General features: G+C 36.3%; 1 protein-coding gene across 1 annotated transcript; it reads left to right on the top strand.

Moving 5' to 3' along the window:
- Positions 1–7780: 7780 nt before the first annotated feature.
- LOC113066523 (gastrula zinc finger protein XlCGF52.1-like) lies at positions 7781–25362 on the top strand. The gene is made up of 3 exons (XM_026238406.1): positions 7781–7837; positions 22081–22400; positions 24250–25362. Exons 2-3 carry the CDS (start codon positions 22139–22141, stop codon positions 25242–25244), a joined length of 1257 nt encoding a protein of 418 aa, XP_026094191.1. The 5' UTR covers positions 7781–7837; positions 22081–22138; the 3' UTR covers positions 25245–25362.

Raw genomic sequence — 25362 nt, 5'->3', positions numbered from 1 at the left:
CGCTTCTTCCTGCCGCTTAAAAGACGAGCTGCTGCATTCTGTACAAGCTGCAGACGATAGAGCTCAGACTTCCCAATGCCTGTATACAAGGAGTTGCAGTAATCCAGGCGACAGGTAATAAAAACATGAATAACTTTTTCTAGGTCTGCCTGTCTCAGATATGGTTTGACTTTAGCTATCAGTCTAAGCTGAAAAAAGCTAGACCACAGCACTGACCTGACCAGTTTAAAAGCACTGTCAACAATCACTCCAAGATTCCGGGCATGGGATCTTAAATGAGGTGCTAGTTGGCCAAGGGAGCTGGGAAGGACCTGAGCCAACTCTGGACGACCAAACAAGACAACCTCCGTTTTATTCTCATTAAGTTTTAAAAAGTTTAGGTCCATCCATATCTTAATATCGCTCATGCAGTTTATCACGGCCTGGTAGATACACCTGCACATCATCAGCGAAGCAGTGGAAGGAGATGCCATGCTTCCTGAATATGAATCCCAGTGGGAGAATATACAGGGTGAATAGGAGTGGACCCAAAACTGACCCCTGTGGTACCCCACAGGTCAGAGGGGCCACTGAGGAGGAAAACTGTCCCATTTGTACAGAAATTGATCTGTCTGTTAAATGCGACTCAATGCCAACACAGTGCTCTAAACGCCACAGAAGAATTTTATGATCAACTGTGTCGAAGGCTGCAGTCAAATTAAGCAGATGCTATGACGAGACCTAAAACCAGACTGAAACTGTTCACAAACATCAGCTTTTTTTTTTTTATTCTTGGACCTGAATTTATACAGCTCTTTCTAAAACCTTTGAAATAAAAGGGAGCTTAGAAATGGGTCTAAAATTAGACAAAACCAGAGGGTCTAAGTTCTTCTTCTTCAAAAGAGGCTGAACTATGTTTGAAGGAGGATGGGACGTAGCCAGAACGAAGACACAAATTAATACATTTCAAAATAAAAGACTCCACCGAACAGAAGACCTCCTTAAACAGACATGATGGAATGCTATCTGTTTGACAGTTAGCAGGGCGTAAATGTGCAACTATCTCATTCAGTTCAGAGAGACAGACCGGTTCAAAGCTGTCAAAGAGCAGACCGAGAGAGTGGAATTCTAATAGCAGAAATCTTATCTGTAAAAAACTGCAGAATCGCCACCTCTGCCGTCAAAGACATGGGATGGTAAGTAACATTAACGCTCTTATCATTCATTTAAAAATAATTACATCCATTATGTTATGGGTCAAATTGACCTGCACTGTTTAAACACACTTGAATCAATATGATTAAAAATTAGTTTGTTGATTTAAAACGATTATATTGCCTGAGTGAACGGAACTGCGTCCATAGCATTGCTGTTTTTCATGGCAACGGTGTGTTATGTAACTCTGTTACTGTAACTCCGTTTACTTAAGCGAGTAAAAGGAAAATGACGACAGACAGAATAAATGAGTGCCACAGGGCTGTTAACATGATTTATAGTGAAAGGTTTACATCCTTTTTCCACCATTGAGTCCCCATGGTTTAGGTAAGTGTTTAAGGTACATGCATGCAGCTGAACTACCATTTATTACAAAGTTAACTGAATTACTATTTATTACTTGTAAATTAATATACTATAAATATAACTAATACATATAATTTATAACTATGTTTTATGCAGAGACAGAGAGGGAAAATGTATAAGACAGTTTCAGAGGTGTTCATTAGAACAGAATATTTAATTTCCTTTTTTTTCCTTCATTTTAGGGAGATGACCAAGTGTCTTTTTTTTATTGCAAAAATGTCTAAATACTTTAATATATGTTGATTTTTTTTTTTTAATTGCCAACCTGTAAATTCATTTGACAGTAAGTAATAAACACACAAAAAAAGATTGAGTTGAGTATTTTTGCATTTTTCCTTACCACTATTTAGTCATTAGTTGTTAAATAATTTTAATGGAACAGGAATCGGAACCGGAATCGTTAGGCAGAACCGGAACCAGAACAGGAAATGTAATAATATTTTAAATTTAAAAATATATTTAATTTAAGAACTATTTGTTAAATAATTGTCCTTTCTCACAAACAAGATTTTTTTTTATTTCCCCAACTAGGCTTTTTTTTACCCTATTGAGCAAGGTGATCCCTTCAGTCTTTCTGTCCACATTTTGAACATGATGTATATGTGCTTTCTCATTTGTATTTATTGCATTCAACACAAGTTGTACTGGTTTTACTGGCTTGTCGAGATGAGCAGAGCTGGCATCTTTTCCATTGACACTTTTATTTTGAAAAAATTAATTGACAAATTGACCCACAACATAATAGGAGTGTTAAGCTTTTTGACTGGTAACATTCTAGCTGTTAAAACACATGCAATGGTGAAATATGTGATCAACATAAAACAAGCCTAGGCTGTATGAAGTAAAAATTACAAGGTGAATCACCAGTAAATGGGAACAGCTTTAAATCCCCCTACTGCAAATCAGATGAGCTGATATGTTTAATAGTTTAACAAACTTTAAATTAATGGCAAAACTGAAATTATACTTAAACCTTCCTCTCTTCTACATGTTGTACAGGCTCGGCACTACTGTGCCATCAATGCCACAGTGCCAGTACTGCAGCGGGACTCTGGAGGGGAGGACACTCGGCCAGACTTCAGGATGGGCAGAGACCCCCATGCGGCAGCTGATGGTGGCCCTGAAGACTGACAGGCAGCACGGACGGGGCCGACCCTGGAGACACTCCTGGTCCTGTTCTGGCTGGCGACCGGTTCAGCTTAAGGGGTTGTCTTCAGCATGCCTCTTCCCACAGTGCACAGGGTTGTACACAAGATGGTGGATGAGGAGGTGGCTGTGCTCCCCCAATTTGTGCACTTCCCTCGCACACGGGAGGAGCTCCAAGTGGTTGGCGATGGTTTTGCTCGCTTGGCTAATCACCCTCCGCCTGGGTATTTTCTTCTAGCTGACGGTGGCTACCCATGTCTACAGGAAGCCCTGGCCCTTAACACACTGTATAAGAGGCCAGTGAGAGGCATGGCAGAGCAAAGGTTCATATACCATCACTCCACAGGTCGGACAATCACTGAGCGTGCATTTGGAATGATGAAAACTCACTTACTTTTAGAAGCACTTGAAGTACATTCACTGTTTGTGCCTAAGGTAATAAATCATTGCAATACTTCTGTAGTGGATTTCCTAATCAAATCATAGTAACCTACTCAAAATAACAGGTAATGCTTTACAACTGTTAAAGTCAAGCTATCTTCTGTGTTCATGTTTTTTCACATCTCAACAGTCTTGTATCTTTTTGTTCTGCCTTGTCAAAGGTGGTGACGGCGTGTGTAATTCTGCACAACATTCGTGTTGGGGATGTGCTGGAAGAGGTCGTGGAGGAGGAGGAGCTTGATTGTGGGGAGAGGCGGAGTGGAGCTACTTGGCGGGCTGCGCTGACCAATGAGGTGTCTGCACTCCTCCAGGCACCTCTTGACCATGACTGTTTCTGGCAGGTGAATAATTAAGTTTGGACAATGACCTGCTGCGCTTACATCCAACTACATACAACACCACCATTGGTAAACACCCATACAGTCAAGAAAGTAGATGAAATATACTTAATGTACCAGTGATGTACTGTATTATGGTCTTAACAGACCATAAAAGTACATTCAGTATATTTTATTTACCTTCAGTGATACAATATTAAATATACGGCAACTGTTTTAGGATCAATTATCATCTTACATGTCAGATTGGATTACCAGTGGACTAACCTAAACTTTCTTCTGTCTGCAGCCTTGAAGACAAAACCAGTTCAATTTAATTGACTTTATTTTCCCGCCAACCTCTCCAACAGCAAAAAAAGCGGTTTGCCGTCTCTCTGGCCTCTGCTTCCCTTCTCTCATCTGCCTCCCTCTGGTATTTAATATCCTCCTTTAGAAGCTGTAGGATTGGATCCTCTCGCTCCCTTCTCTTCTTCTCTCCTCTGTGCCCTGCTCTCTCTTTGCTCTTGTCTCTCACTGTCTCCTCCTCCTCCTCCTCCTCCTCATCCTCATCTCTCCCTTCATCTACCTCTTGTGCAGTGCTTGACCCTGGTTTGGACTGAGGCAATAAGGCAAGGGGGCGAGACTGCTGCAGACTGCCCTAATGCCTCGTCCATGAGGGCAAACCAGGGCCAATTTGCTGCGGTCACCTTGCCATCCTCTGTCCCTTGACCTGTGGCAGGACACGTACACTCCTAAACAGTGAAGATCAAAAAGTTGTGATTATGTACACTACCATTCAAAAGTTTGGTTTTAAAAGAATTCTCTTCAGCTAAACAATTATTTCCATACTTATCATCCACCTTGAACATGGTTTTTAAATTGTCCCACTTTTTTTTTGCCTGGGCGAGGGAAACCCTCCCTTTGAGCCCCATCTTCTCCAAAATATGTGAATGACGGGGGAAGAAATACAAAGAAGATTACGTATGAACGCCTCCGTTTGTTCTTGGTCCCCGTTTAAAAAGACGGGAAAGCTATGAATAATGCTGTGAATGGTATAATATTAATGTTAAATTATTTTGGACAACTTAACTAGTTATTTATGTGACGGAAACCAAGCTAACGATTGTTATATGACAGGTCCGGTTCAGTTAGCCATCAATAATGTCATTTGTATTTGTATAATTTATAAAATCAATAGGTTAGTAATTTATACTGGCATTTAAAGGTTAAACTTTATTCTTGTGACATAATTACTGCAGTTATAACAAATGTTTGGTAACATAAATATACTTACATTTGAAAGCATATTTCCCCGTTAATGCTCCGACTACGCTAACGTCTGACATTTTGTTTACATTTTTTGAACAAGATAGCAAAACTACGCGCAGAGGATTGTGGGTGATTTGAAAGCGCGAAGGCTACACATATGCATCCTTTCCTGTATATGGGATATGTTTCTAACGAAGGACTCAGTCAAAGAGTATAAAAGCCCAAGAGGGGAAACTCTATTGTGTTATGGGTAACAGTCTGTAGATGGCGCTGCGGAGGCGCGGCCGCCATTATGGACTGAAAGCTGCTGAAATCGTTTGCGCCAGTTTGCGTGCCACACAACCAAACTGTGAAGAAGATGAGCAAGTGGTCAAAACGCAAAATTACCAGTCCACCAGAAGCGATTTGGCATTTCATCGATTTCCAAAGGATGCACAAAGGTATAACTCATTTAAGTGGAAATATTTTAATGATGTCGTGAATGATTTAACTTTAATGTTGAACGTGAATGACAGCATTGTTAGCGTTGGTAAATCTGCATGAATGTTAGGCTAGTGCATCTCTGTCAAGTTTGCCTTATAAACTAATGATTGACTTTCATCATATGATCAGTTCTTTCAATCAGTTCAAATGATCAGTTCTTCCAATCAGTTATTGTTCATTTTTAGAAATCTATACAAAACTTGAAATGGCTAGTAGTACACTAGTTTCCAAAAGATGGTCAGAGTTCTTTTTTGTTCATGTGTGCATTTGCTAGATTATACACCTTTTTGACTAATGCTTCCATTCTATGTCAATGCCTCTTCTCTCACAAAAAGAAAAAAAATACAAACAAACTTCTCATACACAAATGCGCACGCAATAGATGGTGGTGTCTGGTGAATTACTGAGATCTTATGGCACCACTTCCATTTTAGTACGGTTTATAGTTCATGTGTGCACTTGCTAGATTGCAATCTTTTTTTTTTTGTACCTTTCCGTCTGTAATAGGACATTCACAGATTGTTTTTGTTCTTGCCATTGAAAGGTTCACTGTGTGCACTTTCACTGAAGATGTTGAAAAACAAGTTGTTAATATTTTTGTGAAATTTTATGTAAAAGATGAACTGTCTTTAGAAATGATCATTTATAATTTTATTTATTTATTTTTCCAAATCATATATATGGTGATGTTCACTAATGTCAAAATCAACATTTGAATAAATCTTATTACTGTGTGTCTGCCTATATATTATTTCATGAATTTCTGTTATTCATATAACAAGGAAAATGCATAATACAGTAGAACATAAATATTGATAGATTAAAGGTTTGCAGTAATTTTATAATTGTATTTTTTGCAAACCGTAAGTGGTAGGCTTATGAAGCCGATTCGGTGGGGGACATACCCTTACGAAAAAGTACTATAGGAATCTTAAAGTATTTTGGGACAAAATATTATAGTAATCTTATAGGAATACTAGGCCTATAGTAATTTGGGACATACTACAGAAGTACGATAAGACTACTATAGAAATACTATAGCAGCTTAAAAATATTATAGAGGTATTACAGTACATCACAGAAGTATGTTATGTTCTGTAATACCTCTATAATATCCTAGAGCCGCTATAGTATTTCTATAGTAGTCTTATAGTACTTCTATAGTAATATTTTTTTCCCAAAATACTATTTTCCTAAGGGTAATTAGGCCATGCATAACAGACATATAGACGTATATTTTCTGTCATTTAACGTCGGTCATCCTCATTAATGTATTTTAAATTGTTTTCATATTTAGATATGACGGCATAGAAAAAATTCAGTTATGTTAAGTTTTTGTTATGTTAAGTTTTTCAGTGCCATTGACTCCCATTATTTCTCGCCGTTTTACTTCAGTTTTCAGTCCATAATGGAGCGTTCTATTGAGTTTCGCCTCTTGGCTTCTATACTCTTTGTCTCAGTCCTTGGTTGAAATTCCGAGGATCCTCGACATTGGAACGGTCCTTCGACGGATGTCACTGACGTAGCATCCTTGAAATTCTGGCTTCCGAAGATCCTTGACTTTGAGAAACACGTAGAGTATGCTATTCTGTGTCTGCCGCACTACACTAATATGTTATTTTAGTTTAAATCAAATTGTATGTACAACGTAGAAGACATATTTGCGCTTCATTTTTCTGCAAGAAATACAGGAAAGACGAAAAAGACCCATACCAATCATGAAACAACATTGAAACAAGGGAAAAAGAGCATCATTTGTCACAGATGAACTGTATATGAATGGACAACTATACAGAGACACAAACATCGCCAGAATGGAAGGGGAGAAAATAATCATCATCAAGTTAATCATGAAGCTAAATGCATCTCAATAATTTGGAAATGTCTGTAAATTCCCTACCAAAAACATAAACGTCACTGATGTCTAATGTTATGTTGGTTGTGTTTAAATGTGAAGTGAAATCTGGAATTGTCTTGTTCTTGTTTTTCAGTGTATAAAGATTTGCAATAAAAAGATTTGTAAAATTACAATAAAATTAATATAGAAATTGTATCTTTCCATCCAGACCTCATAGAAGACAGATTTGTTTATTTTCCGTGTGTATCTGATATTCATAGTGGGCTCATATGGGGAGGAAAATTATGTTTAGAAATCAATTTCCAATAACTGAAATGAGCTAAATAAAGCTGAAAATGTATTTATTGTGTTTATGTTCTGGGTGAGAAGCTGAGATGGAATAAGATGAATACATGGACATTTTAGTTTTCAATTAATAAACCAATTAGTTAAATCTCTTCGCAAACACAAATGTAATTTTGATCTACAGATTTATAATGAATTTGCAATATTTAAAAGTAATTCCCTATCCTGTAATTTTAAGTTTATTTTTGATTGAGAATGTCACAAATGCACTGTACTTTATAATTAATTGAAACGACTTCACAGTTCCTTGCATTTAGATATAAGACTACATGTACAGCTTAACGATATTGAAATCTTTGGGGGTTTGAATTCTGCAATTCCAAATAAACCTTATAATTTAAATTTGACTTTTATTTTGGTGTGGAGAGGTGACGTCATTGGGCGGCGCCGTACTCCTGCGTCTGTGATTCAGCTGAAGGTTTGTGCTTTTCACCGTTTAAAGTGTGTTTAAATCAACAGGACTCGTTTAGAGAATTATATGTAAAACGCGCAATTAACAATTAGCGAATGAAATGCTAGTATGTTTTATCTAGTGGTATTAAGTTATTTTGTGTGAGTAAAGCGCATCTGCACGAGTAACAGACACGGTGGGTCTCATTTCTCTTCTCGTGTCTCTTGAATCAGTTTATCTGAACACGAATTCAGTCACTAACGGCTAGTGATGAAAAACGGACCTTTATGAACCTCCCAGTCGACTGACTGACTGAATCAATCGATTCGCAAAATGATTCAGTGATTCAAAGCTCTCGAATCACTTAATCTCGCGCTAAAACAACGAGAACAACAAACACAAACGTGTGTGATGACGACTTTTACAAGCCAACTGTACATTTTTCAGTCTAATAATAATAATATATATATATATTTTTAATTCCCTACAAAGTTAACAAATACAAAATTGAACCTTATATATGGGTCATTCCTGGTATGCAGTAACATTGTGGCTTCACAAGTGTTGGAAAAAATGTTCTGGTGCATTCTACCAAAATAGAGACATGTTTAACTATTAGGAATTGATATTAGTCTAAAAAAAAAAAAATTATTGGTAGATTGTTCAGACACTGGCCACGAATATATTCCTGCTAGTTATGAACAACATGTTAATAATGTAAATGTTAAACAATAATGAGCTTTTCTTGGATAGTGTATGTCCCTTATGCAATCTTATTATTATTTTATTTGAAAAACAATAACAAAACAATTATTTATGAATAGAATATGTCTTAATTATTAAGAAAAGGTCCTTTTTGTGCCATTTCTGCAAAGAGGATTGTAAATAATAATAAAAAAATGCTTAAATTCACTCACACACACGCACACACACATACATATATATATATATTTATGCTCCTCGCCTCACAAAATAAGACAAAAGTATAGCAAACATTTAACTTTGCTAATAGAAGTCTATATAGATATATATAATTTTTGAATATATTGGCAACGGCCCATATCCGTGTTTAGTAGTGGCGATTAGTCAGGCACGTCGGCGGGCAGCCCCGTGTTATTGGTGCAGTGGAAAGTGCTGCCGCTGCATGTGAAGCAACCCAAGCCAAAACTTTTGGAAGATTCAACAACAGACCTGAGAGATAAAGGTAGTCAGGGAATTTCACTCTGTAAATGGGGAGGAGAAGTTGGCAGCTCTCACAAACACTGCAGCGAAACTTTAGTAAATTGTCTCTGACGTTACTCCGCCCCGCTCACAGACAGCACTGTGCTCGGAGAGACAGCTGTCCTGGAGCTGCCCAGAAAGGTGAATCACATTTGTTCGGGAGCATGGTTTGATGCAGACAATAACCAGTTTTCCATCCAACTCATTTGTATTTAGGGATGTCAATATTCGATAATTTCTATGATCGATCGTCGTTTAAATGAACGATCAATTAATAACCTTAATGCTGTAAAACTTTGTTGACTGTTTCCCATCAAGGAGTCCGCTGAATGTGCCTTTAAAAAAAAAATGGTTTCGTAGTGTTTGTTGTTTTATTTTAAAACGCACCTGCAATGTTTTCAAACGACATTATTGCCCTATCCTGCCTGCTTCCATTACTGCGTGCCTGCAAAGTGTGACGGTGTGACCCAGCCAACATTCTATCGTGGGGCCCATGTGGGCCCCATATGGGCTGTAAATATGGGGCCTACATGGGTTTGTCCATGGGTTCCATGTGGGCCCTATCTGAATTAACCCATATGAATCCCAACTGGGGCCTAACTGGGGCTAATGTGGGGCCCAAATGGGCAACACATATAAGACCCATATTGGTCCCACTTATGACCCATACAACAAAATAAAGGTGGGGCCTGACTGGGGCTAATGTGGGGCCCAACTGGGCAACACATATAAGACCCATATTTGTCCCACATATGACCCAGGCAACACAACAGCTGTGGGGCCAACGTGAGCCCCATATGACTTTAAACATGGGGCCCAGATGGGTTTGTCCATGGGTTCCATGTGGGCCCTGTATGAATTAGCCCATATAAATGTCATAAAGTGGGGCTAAACTGGGCAACATTCATAATAATACATCTTCTTGACTATTCCACTGGTCATTCATCTACAAAAAAATAAATAAAATTATATTAAAGGTGCAATTTAAAAGTTCAGTATATCAAGCACTTTATTATAATTTAGACATTTTCAATATAAGTTTTTCTACACCAAAATTAAAACCAAGTGTTAAACACCAAAATTACCAGTTTATTTTAAAACAAGGTGATACTATCCCAACAGCTGGTTTTACATAACCAAACGTATGTAAGATAAAAAATAATAAAAAAACACATATACATACATATATTATATATATACACATATATACACACACAGTACAGAGCAAAAGTTTGGACACACCTTCTCATTCAAAGAGTTTTCTTTATTTTCATGACTATGAACCTGAACCCAATCCAGATGGTTTAGGGGTGGCTGGACCGCAGACAGAAGGCAAAAGATCCAACAAGTGCTAAGCATCTCTCGGGGAACTCCTTCAAGACTGTTGGAAGACCATTTCAGTAGGGGTGGTGAAAAAAATCGATTATTGATTAATCGCGATTATGTTATGGACGAGTATGAATCGATTATTAAATTTTCAAAAATCGATTTTTTTTTTTTTTTTTGCATTATTTTATTTTGTGAACAATTTATACCGGGAGTTGAACGTCACGAACGCGCCCAGTTCCAGTTAGCAAGCAGCCAGAGCAGGTGTGTAAAATAGAAAAAACAGGAACGAGCAACCAACCGATCCACCCAGCTCCATCTGGGCTCAAAGCAAGCGAGTGGATTCATTTTGGTTTTCATGGCAGGAGCTCTAGCCCTCTTGGTGCCAGGGTCGAGTTACGGCACTGAATAAAACGGCCGATTTTGTCAAATAGGGTGTCAAATTTCACGCGACCTCCCCTGCACCAGATCGCAGACATGTAATACTTAATCTCTGACTCAAAAAAACGTCATACTCATTAACAAAATCTTCGAGAGCGCATTGAATCAGTGCGAAAAAAAGCGGAGCTAGTGTGAGAGTGAGCCATTTTATCTGACCAATGTTGTCAACGTCAGCGAGTATTGGCATTAGATTATTATTATTATCATTATTATTATTATTATTATCTAATGGCATCAATAAAGCTTCAATAAACCCGCAATGAAGTGTTTGGACTTCTATTCGCGGACACTGACTCTGAAGGGGAATATCTGCATTCAGAAGATGACGGTGATACTGAAAGTGAAAGTATAGCCCTACACCAAGTACAAACGGTGAATCCTTTGCCCAATGTAAATTGTCCTTTGCCAAATGTCAGAAATGTGAACAATGTTTGCAGGGGTCGGAGTGTTCATTGCAAAATTAGCAGGCGTGTTATTGTTGCGGGGACGAGGCGCAAGATTTTTTCCGCGCTAGACATGTATATTTGTCTTCTGACCGCACTTCTCCGCAATCGCGGCGACAGTATTGTAGTGGAGACTTTGTCTAATGCCTCTGGGTATATTAGACGAGGTCGAAGTATTCATAGGACAGTTAGGAGGCAAGGTGGAGAGTAGCAATGACACTGACAATAGTCCGAGCTGTGCACATTCAGCGCGTGCGCGAGGCAGATCTGGCCGCGCTGCTCATAGCAGAAGCAGAGGCGATGCGACACGGGGCATAGATTTTGAACTAAAAAGGTCTTGTCTACTTGTGTTTGTGTGTCATATGAATAATATATATGTGCCCCATACATGGAATCAGAGTGCCTGCTGCATGTAGAAAACTGAAAATCCCAACCACTACATGCATTCGGTTTGTTTCTACCATTTATTAGTAATGATTTACACAGTTTGTTTACTACTTACTGTTGTGAAATGGAAAATCAATAATCGCTAATCGAGAATCGTTAATAATCGAAAATCGACTGTAATCGAATCGGGACTTCAATAATCGTAATCGAATCGAATCGGGAAATCAGACAGATTAACCACCCCTACATTTCAGGTGACTACCTCTTGAAGCTCATCAAGAGAATGCCAAGAGTGTGCAAACAGTAATCAAAGCAAAAGGTGGCTGCTTTGAAGAACCTACAATATGACATATTTTCATTTGTTTCACACTTTTTTGTTATGTATATAATTCCATATATAATTCCACATGTGTTAATTCATAGTTTTGATGCCTTCAGTGTGAATCTACAATTTTCATAGTCATGAAAATAAAGAAAACTCTTTGAATGAGAAGGTGTGTCCAAACTTTTGGTCTGTTCTGTACTATATATATATGAAAATTCATGAATAGACTTTATATGGAGAGACAGAAATACCTTAATTTAATTAATAACATCACTTGTGTTTCAAAGATGAATGAAAGGCTTATGGGGTTTAAAGCAGCAGTGTCAAACCCCTGGAGGGCCACAGCCCTGCGTATTTTAGTTACAACCCTGTTCCAACACACATTACATCTAGTTTTAAAATAATCCTGAAGGGTTTGTTTAGCTGGATCAGGTACTTTTAATTAGGGTTGGAACCAAGTTCTGCCCTCCAGAATCAGAGTTTGACACCACTGGTTTAAATCAATAGAAGAGAGAGAAAAGATTTTTATATTTTGGGTGAACAATCCCTTTTAAACACTTCAACGACAACATAAAACACAAAAACTGTTCAACTTACAATACAGTATTAAAATACTTGGTCTCAACAATTTGTTTGGATGGACACACAAAACTGATCACAGTCCTGAAGACTGCTGTGACCTGATTGCTCTCTTTCCGCCCCTGTTTCTAGCCCCCGTGAACCATTTTGAGAGTCTTTCTGGTTCACAGTCTTGGTCATTGTGTTCTTCTTCAGTCCACCTATAAAAACAAAAGTTTACACATTTAATCATATGAAATGTCCAGCTTTAAACTTGGTTTACATTTTATTTTATAGTGTCCTTGTCACAGTGTAGGTGTACATATCACTACTTAGTAATGTTAATTAACAACATTTTACTTACTACAGTATTAAAATGTAAGTTATCCCCAAAATGAAAATTGTAATTAACTCACTCTCATGTTGTCCCAAACCCCTAAAACTTGTTCGTCTTCTAAACAAAATTGATTTGTCTTCTGTCCCTCCACTGAAATTAATTTTTTGTAGGTTTGCACTGACAGGAGGCTAAGTATATGATGAATTAACTAAATGAACTAAATTAATGTGCAGTTTATTTCAACAATACGTAAAATGTTACAAACACTGTAAAATAGTGTTACCCATATGTTAATATTTACTGCTGTAGATAAGAGAATGACTAAGCCAAATAGTAAAAAACTCATGCTTTACATACATTACAAGCTTTATCAAGATATAACTTTGATGATCCAATCAAGATTTTTAGCCATGTATTGAGGGCCTGAAATTAATTACTCTCTTAGGTGATTCTTTTTAGAGGGATGAGGGGGCATTTTATTTTTTTGACATTTTAAAATATATATATTTATCTCGCCTAAATGTTTAATCATGCACTGCATTTTTGTTTTGACATTCATGAAATTGTTGCACAATAGCTTATAGACAGCACAAGCCTGATTTCATAAGCTGTATGTGAGGCAGTGTTACACCAGGTTCACACATACTCCGTTTGCAGTGTGTACGCAGATTATGTGCAGTATGTAATTGTGCAGAAGCAGCACAGAATCTCCTTGTGCTTTCACACAGGAGTCTACAACTGATCCGTGGCTGTTTACTACAGACAGTACATTTATCCATTATTTTGATTTCAAATCCAAACATTGTTCCTGAAAATGCTTTTTCAGCTTTGTGATTTTTTTTTATTATTATTATTATTATTATTTGTACAGTACAGCAATACAATCTTTCATAGACATGTTTAAATGAAATACAAGAAACACATTATTCAATGCTTTTTACTTTTGCATTTACTCCTAGGTTGATATATTAAAAGGGATAGTTCACCCAAAAATGAAAATTATGTCATTCAATTACATTAAATAACATTAAAAACACATTTACCACATATGACGTCAAAGACGAAAATCTTTTCTTGCCAAGACGGCCAAAGAGATTGTACTGGATCGCCAATTCATTTGAAATCCGGAATCTCATCATCCTCCTCGTAGCATCATCCAGTGAAGAACCACCAAAATCTGCTACCTTTGCAGCCTAAGAACAAACACAAACAAAATCATTTGTAGATGACATGCATAAATCAGTTCATCTGCAGAGTAATCTCAGAACATGAAGTTCATTTGAGATTTTCTCTTTTTTATAGCGTTGGCAATAGTACCTACTTCGGAACTGATATTCTTTTATAATAGTAATCATTTTAATAATAATAATAATTATTATTTTTATTTATATAGCGCATTTCCAATGACCAAAATGTGGCGATACCAGCATTTCCAGCACTTGAGTTCATGCATTTAACATATGTCTGATACTACAATCATCGCTTCACCCTCCTCACTGAGCACTTACACCGATATACACAGGACAATTTGAAAGCAGCATTTCAGAGGATCTGTCTATGAGCAGATATATTAGGGATCCGCTGACAGATGTGGCTTTCATATGCTCCCGTGTGTCTGTGTAAGTGCTCAGTGAATAACATTAATCGGTGATCATTGTACCCAATCACAGAGATATCTGTTGAGCACATGAAAACAATGGCCAATCATAAATGCTTTAATCTGCTCAAAAGTTCACAAAATGCTTGCAGGATATTGCTGGTATAGTAATACTTTAAAAATTTCTATAACAACTGATATCGAAGTCCCTCCCCATTATAAGCATGAGCACATTACTGCGCAGTAGCGGGCCATCAACATAGCAGCCACGCTAAGTGGTAAACCTTACCCAGATAGCAAACAGTCATTGAAACTATGCTGAATCAACATCCCGTTGTCAACATTAAGTCATTGAATCAACATCGAACTCTGATGTTGATTCAACATCATTTTGCACCCTGATTTAATATTGAAACAATGTTGAAATTCTGTCCATAGATCAACGGAATTTCAATGCTATTTCAATTATCAGGAATATTGAAACAATGTTGAAATTTCAACTGAACCAAGGATCAACGTGATTTCAATGGAATTTCAATCGTTTTAAAATGTTAATTTTAAATGTAATGCCATAAATTAAATAGCCTGCTTTATCTACAGCCAGGATGTAAAAAATTAATGGAACATTTAAAATCTTGTATAAAACACAGAACACACCACACTATTTAAAATCAAATTTATGTTTATTAGCCTCTCTACTCTTTATTTACACTTCATTGTCATCTGATGCCTGCATAAGTTGTCGTCCAGTCCCTCCTGCCCGGTCTGGCGAATAGCGCAACCACTTTTGGGTGAAAATTGGGTGATGGTAACTGTCCCCATCTGCTGAGTAAGAGCATCTAAAACAGAAAATAAAATCACAATGCAAAACAAATATAGCATTTAAGTTAAACAGAACATACATTTGAACAAATTCAGTAGCCTAGGCCTATGATTTTTCAATGATCGGATAAGGCAATAAGTCCTCGTGTTGTAGGCTAGATCATATTTCCCCTATATTCAAAGCACTTTTCAAAACTGCCTGTTCATGGATGTATTCGAATTAAAGGGAGGCAAAAAGGATTAGCTTGCAGTGACCTCTTTCATAAGGAAAATGTATGAGGCCAATTGACTCAAAAATTTTTATGTTTATTATTTCATTGGTTCAGAAGTAGTTGTTAACTCCACAAATTTAATATAAATAACTGGATACTAATTAAATAGTTAATGTAGATTAGAGTTACCATAGACAAAAGATGTTTTGACAAAATAATCATAGACAAAAACCGTTGCATTCAGTTTTTGATGAGGTTTTGGGCTGGAAAACCAATTGCAAGCGGTGCAAGTTGTTTGCAGAAATAAAATAAAATGAAATCAAAAATGTTGTTTTGCTTACTTGGTGTGCAATAGTGATCTGTAAAAGAACAGAAAAGACAAAAATCTCTGTTAAAAACAGCAATTAAAATTCACAATCATACAGTGTGACTGTACTTTATACATATGTACTCAGGTAACCAATCTGTTATTAAAAAAATAAAAAAAAGAATATAAACAACATAATATACAAATTAAATATACAGTGGTTTATTCTTTTCAGCTACAGTTGATGTAATAGTAGCATTCAAGAAATAAATGTAAAATATAAAAAACGAAATACACTTTAATGTAGGCCTATAAAATATACAATTCTCATTAAAGCTAATGAATTACGCCCCATTAACTGGACTCCCCCGGCCTCTCAGATCACCATAAATGTTAAAGGGATTTGAATGCTAAAATATGCTATTTTTTTATGCTGCACTTTCTTCCTATAGTGAATATCAAGCTACAATATATCTGTTTGTCAGCTCAAATGTTTCAGTGGTAGAACTTTTGCCTGGCTTGTCAGAGGTCCGGGTTTGGGTTTTAAAATGAAGTACAATAGTTGTGCAAGTACAATTCTGTATCACTTGCGACGCAAACATCCAAAAGCAAATGAAAGCCGATGAGTACAACTGATGAGTAGTTTACACTTTAGATTAGGGGGTGCAGAAAGCTTTGTAAATTATTTATAATGTTTATTGAGATAATAGTACAATGTTGACATTTCAATGATTTATAAGTGATTAATAATATATTAACTAGTAAATATTAACCATTAAGGATTTTGTTTGACTCAGTTGTTTACTGAAGGCCCTGACTGAAACCCCAGGGTACTCAGGGTACTTACTGTCTGACAGCAGGTTCACTCAGACTCTGCTCATCATCACTGAAGAGTCCAGGAACAAAACAAGCCATCTGACACAGAGACAACAATATTTACTCTGCAGTTCCAGGTTCATTAGAAGGAAACAAGATAAAGCAGAGGTAAAATGCAGATAAAAGACAGAATAATATATATAACAACAATAATAACATATGTAATATACAAATTCTACTACTAATAATATAATCTTAAAATAACAGAATCTATATTTTTAATTTTAGGATGAGTGTGACTTACGTTTTGATGTCAGGGACTTCTTAAATTTGGTGAAATATATTCTGAAAAAGGCATATTAATGTATTTCATGAGCTTCTTTCATGAGTATTTCATGAGCTTCTTTTCATGAGTTCACCTGTATTTCTAAGTCAGTATCTCCCTTCAGCAACATTTCTGAAGGGAGATACTGACTTAGAAATACAGATTTACTGAAGAAGCTCATGAAATACATTAATATGCCTTTTTCAGAATATATTTCACCAATTTTCTTTTCAAAAATCTTGGAGTTTCACTTTGTTCTGTATAGTTTCTTTCTGTCCTCCTGAAATCACAGAACAATTTGTATTAATATCTGTTTATCATGAAATATCAAAACTCATGTGAACTTGTTTTCAGCCGATTAACGTTACACTCTCAGTGTAAGTGACGTCATCGATTCAGTAAATCAGCCTTTTCTAAAAAAAAAAAAAACAGACAAATCACCAGCAAAACATTCACAGAGCCATCAAAATATCTCACACACACGACGATTTGATGAAAAGCCCAGAGTTTCATCAAAAAGAGCTCAAAATTAGCCTAACATTACCTGAAAACTGCTAAGATAGATGCTAACGGACTTTTTCGAAGACACTAAACCATTTCTATAAAATAAATTTAATTGAAACATGTCAATAACAAGTAAGAAACGTGTCAGAAACATTTGTATATCATATTTGTGTGATTTTAGCGACTAAACTTACCTAAAACAGCGTAAACCGCAGCGAGAGACGGAGATTACTGCTTGCCAGTAACGGTTTTTTTTGTTGACGCCCCGCCGTTTCCATGGCAACTCTGCTCCCCGCTCGCGCAGAACTCACCGCACACACAGCATTCACACAAACAAACATCTCGAGTTAAAACATTACATTTATAATGTACAGCCTCATTCAATAATCACTCACTATAGAGACGGATTCTTTCTGGCAGCCTGTAAAAGAGTGAAAAACACGACGATAAAGGAGTCAGGACTTCTCTTTAATAAACCGCTTTTACATTTTCCCTCCGAGATACTGCTGGAAACTCAAGGCTTTAACATTAATTTACCGTGACCGTTGTCTAAACAAGTTAACGGTAACATTATTTGAAAATGAGCCAGTCTCTTCAGCTGCCCATAGACTGTATAAAAACACACCGTGTGCCTGTGCTGTCTGGGTTCATATCGAACATTAAGCAAGCTTACCTGTACGCTTGTGCCAAGGGTCCAGAAATGAGCTGTGTCCGGTGCAGTACGTTGGGTATACCACCCGTTGATCTCCCGGTCAACCAAAAATCGATGGATTTTCAATCATATTTCCCGGTCAACTATATTTCGATGCAATTTCTATCATATTTCCTGGTCAACTATATTTCGATGCACTTTCTATCATATTTCTTGGTCAACTATATTTCGATGCATTTTCTATCATATTTCCCGGTCAACTATATTTCGATGACTTTTCAACAACCGCATCCTTTCTCTGTCCACTATAAATCAATTACTTTTCAACACATTCAGGGACCCGGTAACCAAATATCAATGCTTAATCAATCATAAAGATAACTATGGATCAATGTTGTTCCAATATTGTTGCCATCAACATTAATAACATCAGGTTTTCATCGATATGATAATGGTGATTCAACATTTATTTTGCATTGAAATTTCAATATCAACCATAATGATGATTCAGATGGAAAAACAATGTTTATTCAATGTTGGCTTGCTGTCTGGGTATGGAACGGATGACCTAGGTCTGTCTACGGCCTGCGCGCACAGAAAAGCCTTAACAATGGTAGACTCAAAACTGTTTGAAATCCACCCCACCTGCCGTTTTTAGGAGCAAGTTACTTCAAATGTATTAAAAACTAAGTATTTTGCCATTCAAACGCGGTTAATACTATAAATTGTGTGGAAATTCAGTTACCACTCAGGTGGTAAAAATGGAGGCAAGACGGCCACAAAATGCATAAAAAGTGAAGCATAAATGAACAACAACCGAGAATCCTACTTCATTAATGGCAGACAAGAACAAAACTACACCTTTAAGTCAACAAAAACGACATGCTTAAAGCCTTTATAGACATTTTTAACGATAACGCGGCCAGAAAAAAAAATAAAACATCACAATTTTAAAGGCTACATTATGTTATCGGTAATTTAAACGTTCAAAACAATGTTCCCAATACTTGAAACCGTGGATAATTAATCCATTTCTTGAAAATATGCATTTTACCTGCTTATTTCCGATCCGTGACGGCCGCTGAGTGCTGCTGACTGTTAGGAACTCCTGCCGTCCGTGCTGCCGCACCACTGTGCTTAGAAGAGACTGTATCCGCGCGCAGCGCGGGAATTCCTTTTATGCTAATATTAAAATCTTTACAACTATAAATTTAAATGTACGCTTATTTTCAGCCAAGATCATTGACATATGATATTATATGATATAATATTATGTGAAATAAAAACGAACTCAAATTTTAATACAACAGCACTACTTTGTCAAGCGGAAGGTTGTGAGAACATTTGAGAGTATAAAGGAAGTAATTCTACTCTAGACTATAGAGTTAAAATAAAAATAATTTAAAAGGGTTGTCCCTGCTAACATGTGTGCAATAAAAGGAAAATGTATTTTTGCTTAGGCAGGGTAACATTTTAATATTGATAATTTTAATTTTAAAATACTTTTTAAAAACATTCTCTTTATTCGTTTTTTTTTACGTTGGCACAAAAACAAAACAACATTACAATACAATTTTTTTACACTTTTATACAAATCCTGATTTAGCACTAGATTTAATATCATAATAATATACCGGGTATGGAAAAAGAAAATAAGGGTTTGGGGGGTACTTAGAATTCAACTACTGCTTTCTTATTAAAATAATTGATAAAAGGCTTACATGCTGCTGCTAAAATTGTGTCTGGATCCAACTGCTTTCCCAACACTTCTGACAGCAACTGAAAAACTGAAATCCAATAATTAGCAATCTTAGGACAACTCCAAAATATATGATGCTGGTGTTAGACCACACCTATCACATAGTGGGTCTACAGAGGAAAATATATTAGAGAGATTTTGTTTAGACAGGTGAAGTCGATGTATACACATGGAAGAAGAATTAACTTGTTCTTGTGCTTCATCCCATTGCCAATCTTCAATATTTATTCCTAAAAAGTGGCTTTTAACCAATATAGTTTAAAGGTGTAAAGATAAAATTAAGTCTGAAAATCGTTTTGCCCACACAGATCCCACAAATGTCTCATATCTATATGGGACCCACATTGTGAAACACACATGGGACCCACGTAAATTGCCCATTTGTGTCCCATGCCCACATAGATCCCATGAAGGTCCCATATGTTCAAACCTAAATGGGACCCACATTGTGAATCACACATGGGACCCACGTTAATTGCCCATCTTCAGCCCATGCCCATATAGATCCCATGAAGGTCCCATATGGTAAAACCTATATGGGACCCACATTGTGAAAAACACATGGGACCCACATAAATTGCCCGTCTTCATCCCATGCCCACATAGAACCCATGCTGCCCAGGTATAACCCATATGGGGCCCACATATCAATGTTGGCTGGGGACTCATTAAAGAAAATGTCTGGTGAAAGCGAACATTGGGTAGATGATATCAGGCAGGGGCCAAAACTTACTGATAAAGTTATTTTATTGACAACATATTGTAATAATGTAAAAATATGTAATGTAATTAAGAAGTGTATTAATTGATAACAACAATAAAACCGAACGCTGTCATTACTAGCTGTGTTGCTAATGTTTTTTTTATTTTTTTCATAAATCAATCCGCGGGTCACGTGTGCCGAACCGAAGATATTTATCCGAACGGATCACGGATCAATGATGATCCGTTGCTCCACTACTAAACACAAATGAAATCCAGCGAAACAGAATTAAAGAAGCGCAAGTGTTATGACCAGCACTTTATTTGATCCTGTTCTGCAAAATGTTCTATTTAGAATTTTTGCTATTTGTTTAAATCTTGCATTTGCAGTGGAGATCGTGACAGTGCATGAGTGCGTGGATACGAGGACGAGCGAGCGCGGTTTGACTAGATGTATTTGCAGGTTATTGCTCATGTCTCCTTCTGCACATATCCAAATGTTTCCATATTTGCAATGTATCTGAATGTTAAACTATATTATTTTTTTTTTCATGTAAACTCCGGTGTGAACCAGGCTTTAGGTTTGTAGACCTAACAGGGTGGAATCTAACAGGGTAGAAAATTTGAAACCTAATTAGCCATAGCTTATTATAGTATTTATAGTAATAGTATTTATAATTAGCCATAGCTAATGAGCTAATGAACTTAATGAAGTGATCAACATTTAGGTAGCTAACCTTCTAAAGATTAACATAACTTTTATAATTATGTCAGATTTGTTTTTGTTTTTTTAATTTAAGGACAAACATTCTCCACAACATAGCCTAACAGGGTGGAACTTTAAGGGTGGGACAAGCAGGATACAATTTCAAAAAAAAAAAAAAAAAGTTAGGATTGAGAGTTGAAGCTTACCTCATTTTGTACAGATAAATTCCAGTGGGAAAAATAAATAGTCACTTTTATAGAATGGTCTCGATGAAATTGCATTCGATTTTGGAAGGCGAGAAAGTATGTGCTAACAGGGTGGAAAGTGACTTCAGAGACACGGTTATTGAAGAAAATAAAAAATAAAATAAATAAAAAACTATATTTTCACATGATGAATATGTATGATTAGAGCCAGTTTAGCCTAGTCTATAACACAAAACAAATTTTGAATTTTTATCATTTCATGGTTTATATTTCTTGTTGAAGTTGATTACTTTGCACTGAGGACATAATAAAATTTAATGCATATATCAATGAAACGGTGTGTAAAATACAAAATAGTATTTATAATTTCTATTATCCCTGTTTAAGTGATAAAGACGACCTAAATATACAATTTAAGCTATATCTTATATGATTAAATCATTGGGACATAAAATTCACTGTATAACAGGACCCATATATCTGTTTTAGTTTAAGAATTTGAGTGCTGTTTTATGATTATCTCTCCTACAGACTCCCTCACTAGTGTGTTGTCTTGGAAGCTGATTGAGACACACCCAGAGTTTATTTTTTTTTTTTTCTGTTAATTATTCTCATTTTTAACAGGATGAAGTGTCAAAACCCACAGAAAAACTCCCGCTGAAGAGACTGAGATCCACGTGATATGGTTATAAAGATGGAGTTTATTAAAGAAGAGAGAGAAGACATGAAGATTGAAGAAACATTCAGAGTTAAACGTGAAGAAGATACTGAGGAACAAACAAAGATGGTGTTTATTAAAGAAGAAAGTGAAGACATGAAGATTGAAGAAACATTCAGAGTCAAACATGAAGATACTGAGACACAAACAAAGATGGAGTTTTTTAAAGAAGAGAGTGAAAAAACATCCAGACTCAAACATGAAGAAGATACTGAGGAACAAACAGGTTAGTTTTCATTCTCAAAGCTGAACTCACTCATTTAATCTTTATTACAATGTCCAGCTCTACAGAAATGAATGAATGAATGATATTTTTGAAGAATGTCATATGAGAGTCCCAAATGAAAATAGTTTTATGTGACATTGAGATCACATGACCAGACGGATACTAACACTGCATTCTAGTGAACCTGAGCAGGTTCTTCTTCCAAGTTGGGCATTTGTCTGTGGTTAATTACTAAATTGCGGGGAAATGGTTCTCGCATGTGATTAGAGGAGGGAGCAATCACACAATCACATTGGGGAACCAACTAAAGTCATTAACAGTTGCTTTTATTAGTGTTCGTTCATTCATGGGAAAACCTGGAAAAGTCATGAAATTTTTCATGAAATTCCTGAAAAAGTTTTGCAATGTCATGGAAATTGGTTTCACGAATCTCTGTATAACAGACTTATGGGCTATTTAATCATGTCATGAATTTCAGTTGGCATTGTGTGTTTGTATCACAGTTTTACTAATTCCTGCACCCATTTATTCATTGTAGCATGTAGATTAGATGAGTAAATAAATCCACACAAACTATCAGATTAAATCAGAGATGTAGGGTGATTCAGATGTCTTCTCTCTTTCAAAGTGGCTTTACATCAGCGCGTTTCGTCTGCACTATAACGAGCTGCTGTGTGTTGCGATTACAAGACTTTCGCTGAGATTTCGGGATAGAAGACAGAATTTACTAATCAGGTCATTGTTGCATCATCATAAAAATGCATTATGTGCACATCTTATTAACGAAGACGCGGCATGAATTTCGTAAAAGTTTTAATCATCAGATATTAATTTTAGCTCGGCGGATGAGGTGGGGTATCCACCAATATGAGGTGCTGAATTAATTTTGGAGGTTTAGGATCCGGTTTGTTCCACCACAAATTAATAATTCATAATTTTGGGGAAGAATACTTCCTAAATATTTCCTAAACAAATATATTATGTAAAACCATTCAACTAAATTGAAAACCATTAATTTCTATCAGTTAATTATGCAGCCGTGGTTCATCTGTGGGCAGCGCTGGCACCAAAATATTCATCCACTTGAGAGCAAAGACATGTATATATGAAATCAATCTTGGATTTAAATCATAAATGTTTTAGCATCATTTAGTTTCTAAACTATTTCAAGATCAGAGATGTCACAGATAACTTCGTGTATGTTTGACTGAAAAGTCTAGACTTAAATGGAGAGAGCCTGACTCTCTAATGGGGGCTATTAAAGAAAAAAATCTAAGCCAGAATTTTTCTGACTGTGATAAAAAGAAAAAGAAAAAATGGATTAAACAGTGGAAGATTGCTTAAGTACTGACGACTTTCAGCCATTCAAAGCTTTGTTTGTAAATGGGATTTTTCTTTATTGACTGCTTGATTATTATTTGAATAAAAGTTAAATAATGTCCCTCAGGGGAAGCACAGGGAAAGCAGAGGACCTAATACAGAGCCCTGTGGCACTCCATTCTTGTCTCTTTATTCACACTTTCTGTTCTATGATTGGGCTTAAATCCTGACAGGTAATCTTACTATAAAAAAAGGACATTGTTGAGAAGACACTTTTTCTCACATTTTAGAAATAAATGGCAGATTTAATTAAATAATCTTATTTGAGGTTTGTTAATTGCCAATTTAAATGTTTCTGAAACGTCCTGAAGAAAGTGAAGTTAATAACGTTGAAAAGAGGTTTTGTGATTTTATATTTGATACCTCTTTTAGTAGCTTAGTGCATATTAAATATAATATACATGTTGGTTTTCGTGCCATTAAAACTGGTTTTAATCTGCATTTGTCTTCTTCTTTTTTTGCACTTTAGACTTGATATCACTGAAAAAGGAAAGTCAAGAGCTCAATGAAAATGAAGAGGAAGATCAGTTTGAGAAACCATGTGATTTCATAACTGGAAAAAAATCTTTTAATTGCTCTCAGACTGTAAAGACACAAAAAAGACCTCAAAAGACAGGAAATGTAAGTTGTTTCCTCTGCCAACAGTGTGGAAAGAGTTTCAATAGGTTTGGAGACCTTAAATCCCACATGAGAATTCACACTGGAGAAAAGCCTTACACATGCTCTCAATGTGGAACAAGTTTTACTCTTAGAGTAACTCTTAGAAGGCACATGAGAATTCATGCTGGAGAAAAACCTTACACATGTAAACTGTGTGGAAAAAGCTTTACTCTTAAGGAAAGTCTTAGAAGGCACATGAGAATTCACACTGGAGAAAAGCCTTTTACTTGCCATCAATGTGGAATATGTGTTACTCTTAAAGAAACTCTTAGAAGGCACATGAAAATTCACACCGGAGAAAAGCCTTACACCTGCAAACTATGTGGAAAGAGCTTTATTCGGAAATCAGGCCTTAACAATCACATGAAAATTCATTCTGCAGAGAAGCCTTACACATGCTCTGAATGTGAAAGGAGTTTTACGCATAAGAAAAAACTTGATGTCCACATGAGAATCCACACTGGAGAGAAGCCTTTCACCTGCAAACTGTGTGGAAAGAACTTTACTCGAAAGACAAGTGTTAAAAACCACATGAGAATTCATACAGGAGAAAAGCCTTACACATGTTCTCAGTGTGGAAAAAGTTTTACATGTAAACAACATCTTGATGTCCACCTAAGAATTCATACTGGAGAGAAACCTTTCACGTGCCAACAGTGTGGAAAGAGTTTCAATGAACAAGCAAACCTAAATGCTCACATGAGACTTCACACTGGAGAAAGCCCTTTCACCTGCCAACAGTGTGGGAAGAGTTACAATAAAAAAGGAAGCCTTAAAAAACACATGATGATTCACACTGGATAGAAGCTGGTTACATGCGATCAGAGTTTTGAATGTAAAGTAACACCTTGATGTGTACAATCACACTGGTGTGATTGAAATGTTCAGAATGTCATGTGATTAAATTCTAAATTTATATCTA

This window comes from Carassius auratus, chromosome 4 (genome assembly GCF_003368295.1).
Source record: "Carassius auratus strain Wakin chromosome 4, ASM336829v1, whole genome shotgun sequence".
Classification (NCBI taxonomy): Eukaryota; Metazoa; Chordata; class Actinopteri; order Cypriniformes; family Cyprinidae; genus Carassius; species Carassius auratus.
The sequence above is the reverse complement of the archived record's forward strand: the minus strand, read 5'-3'. Positions and strand labels throughout refer to the sequence as shown.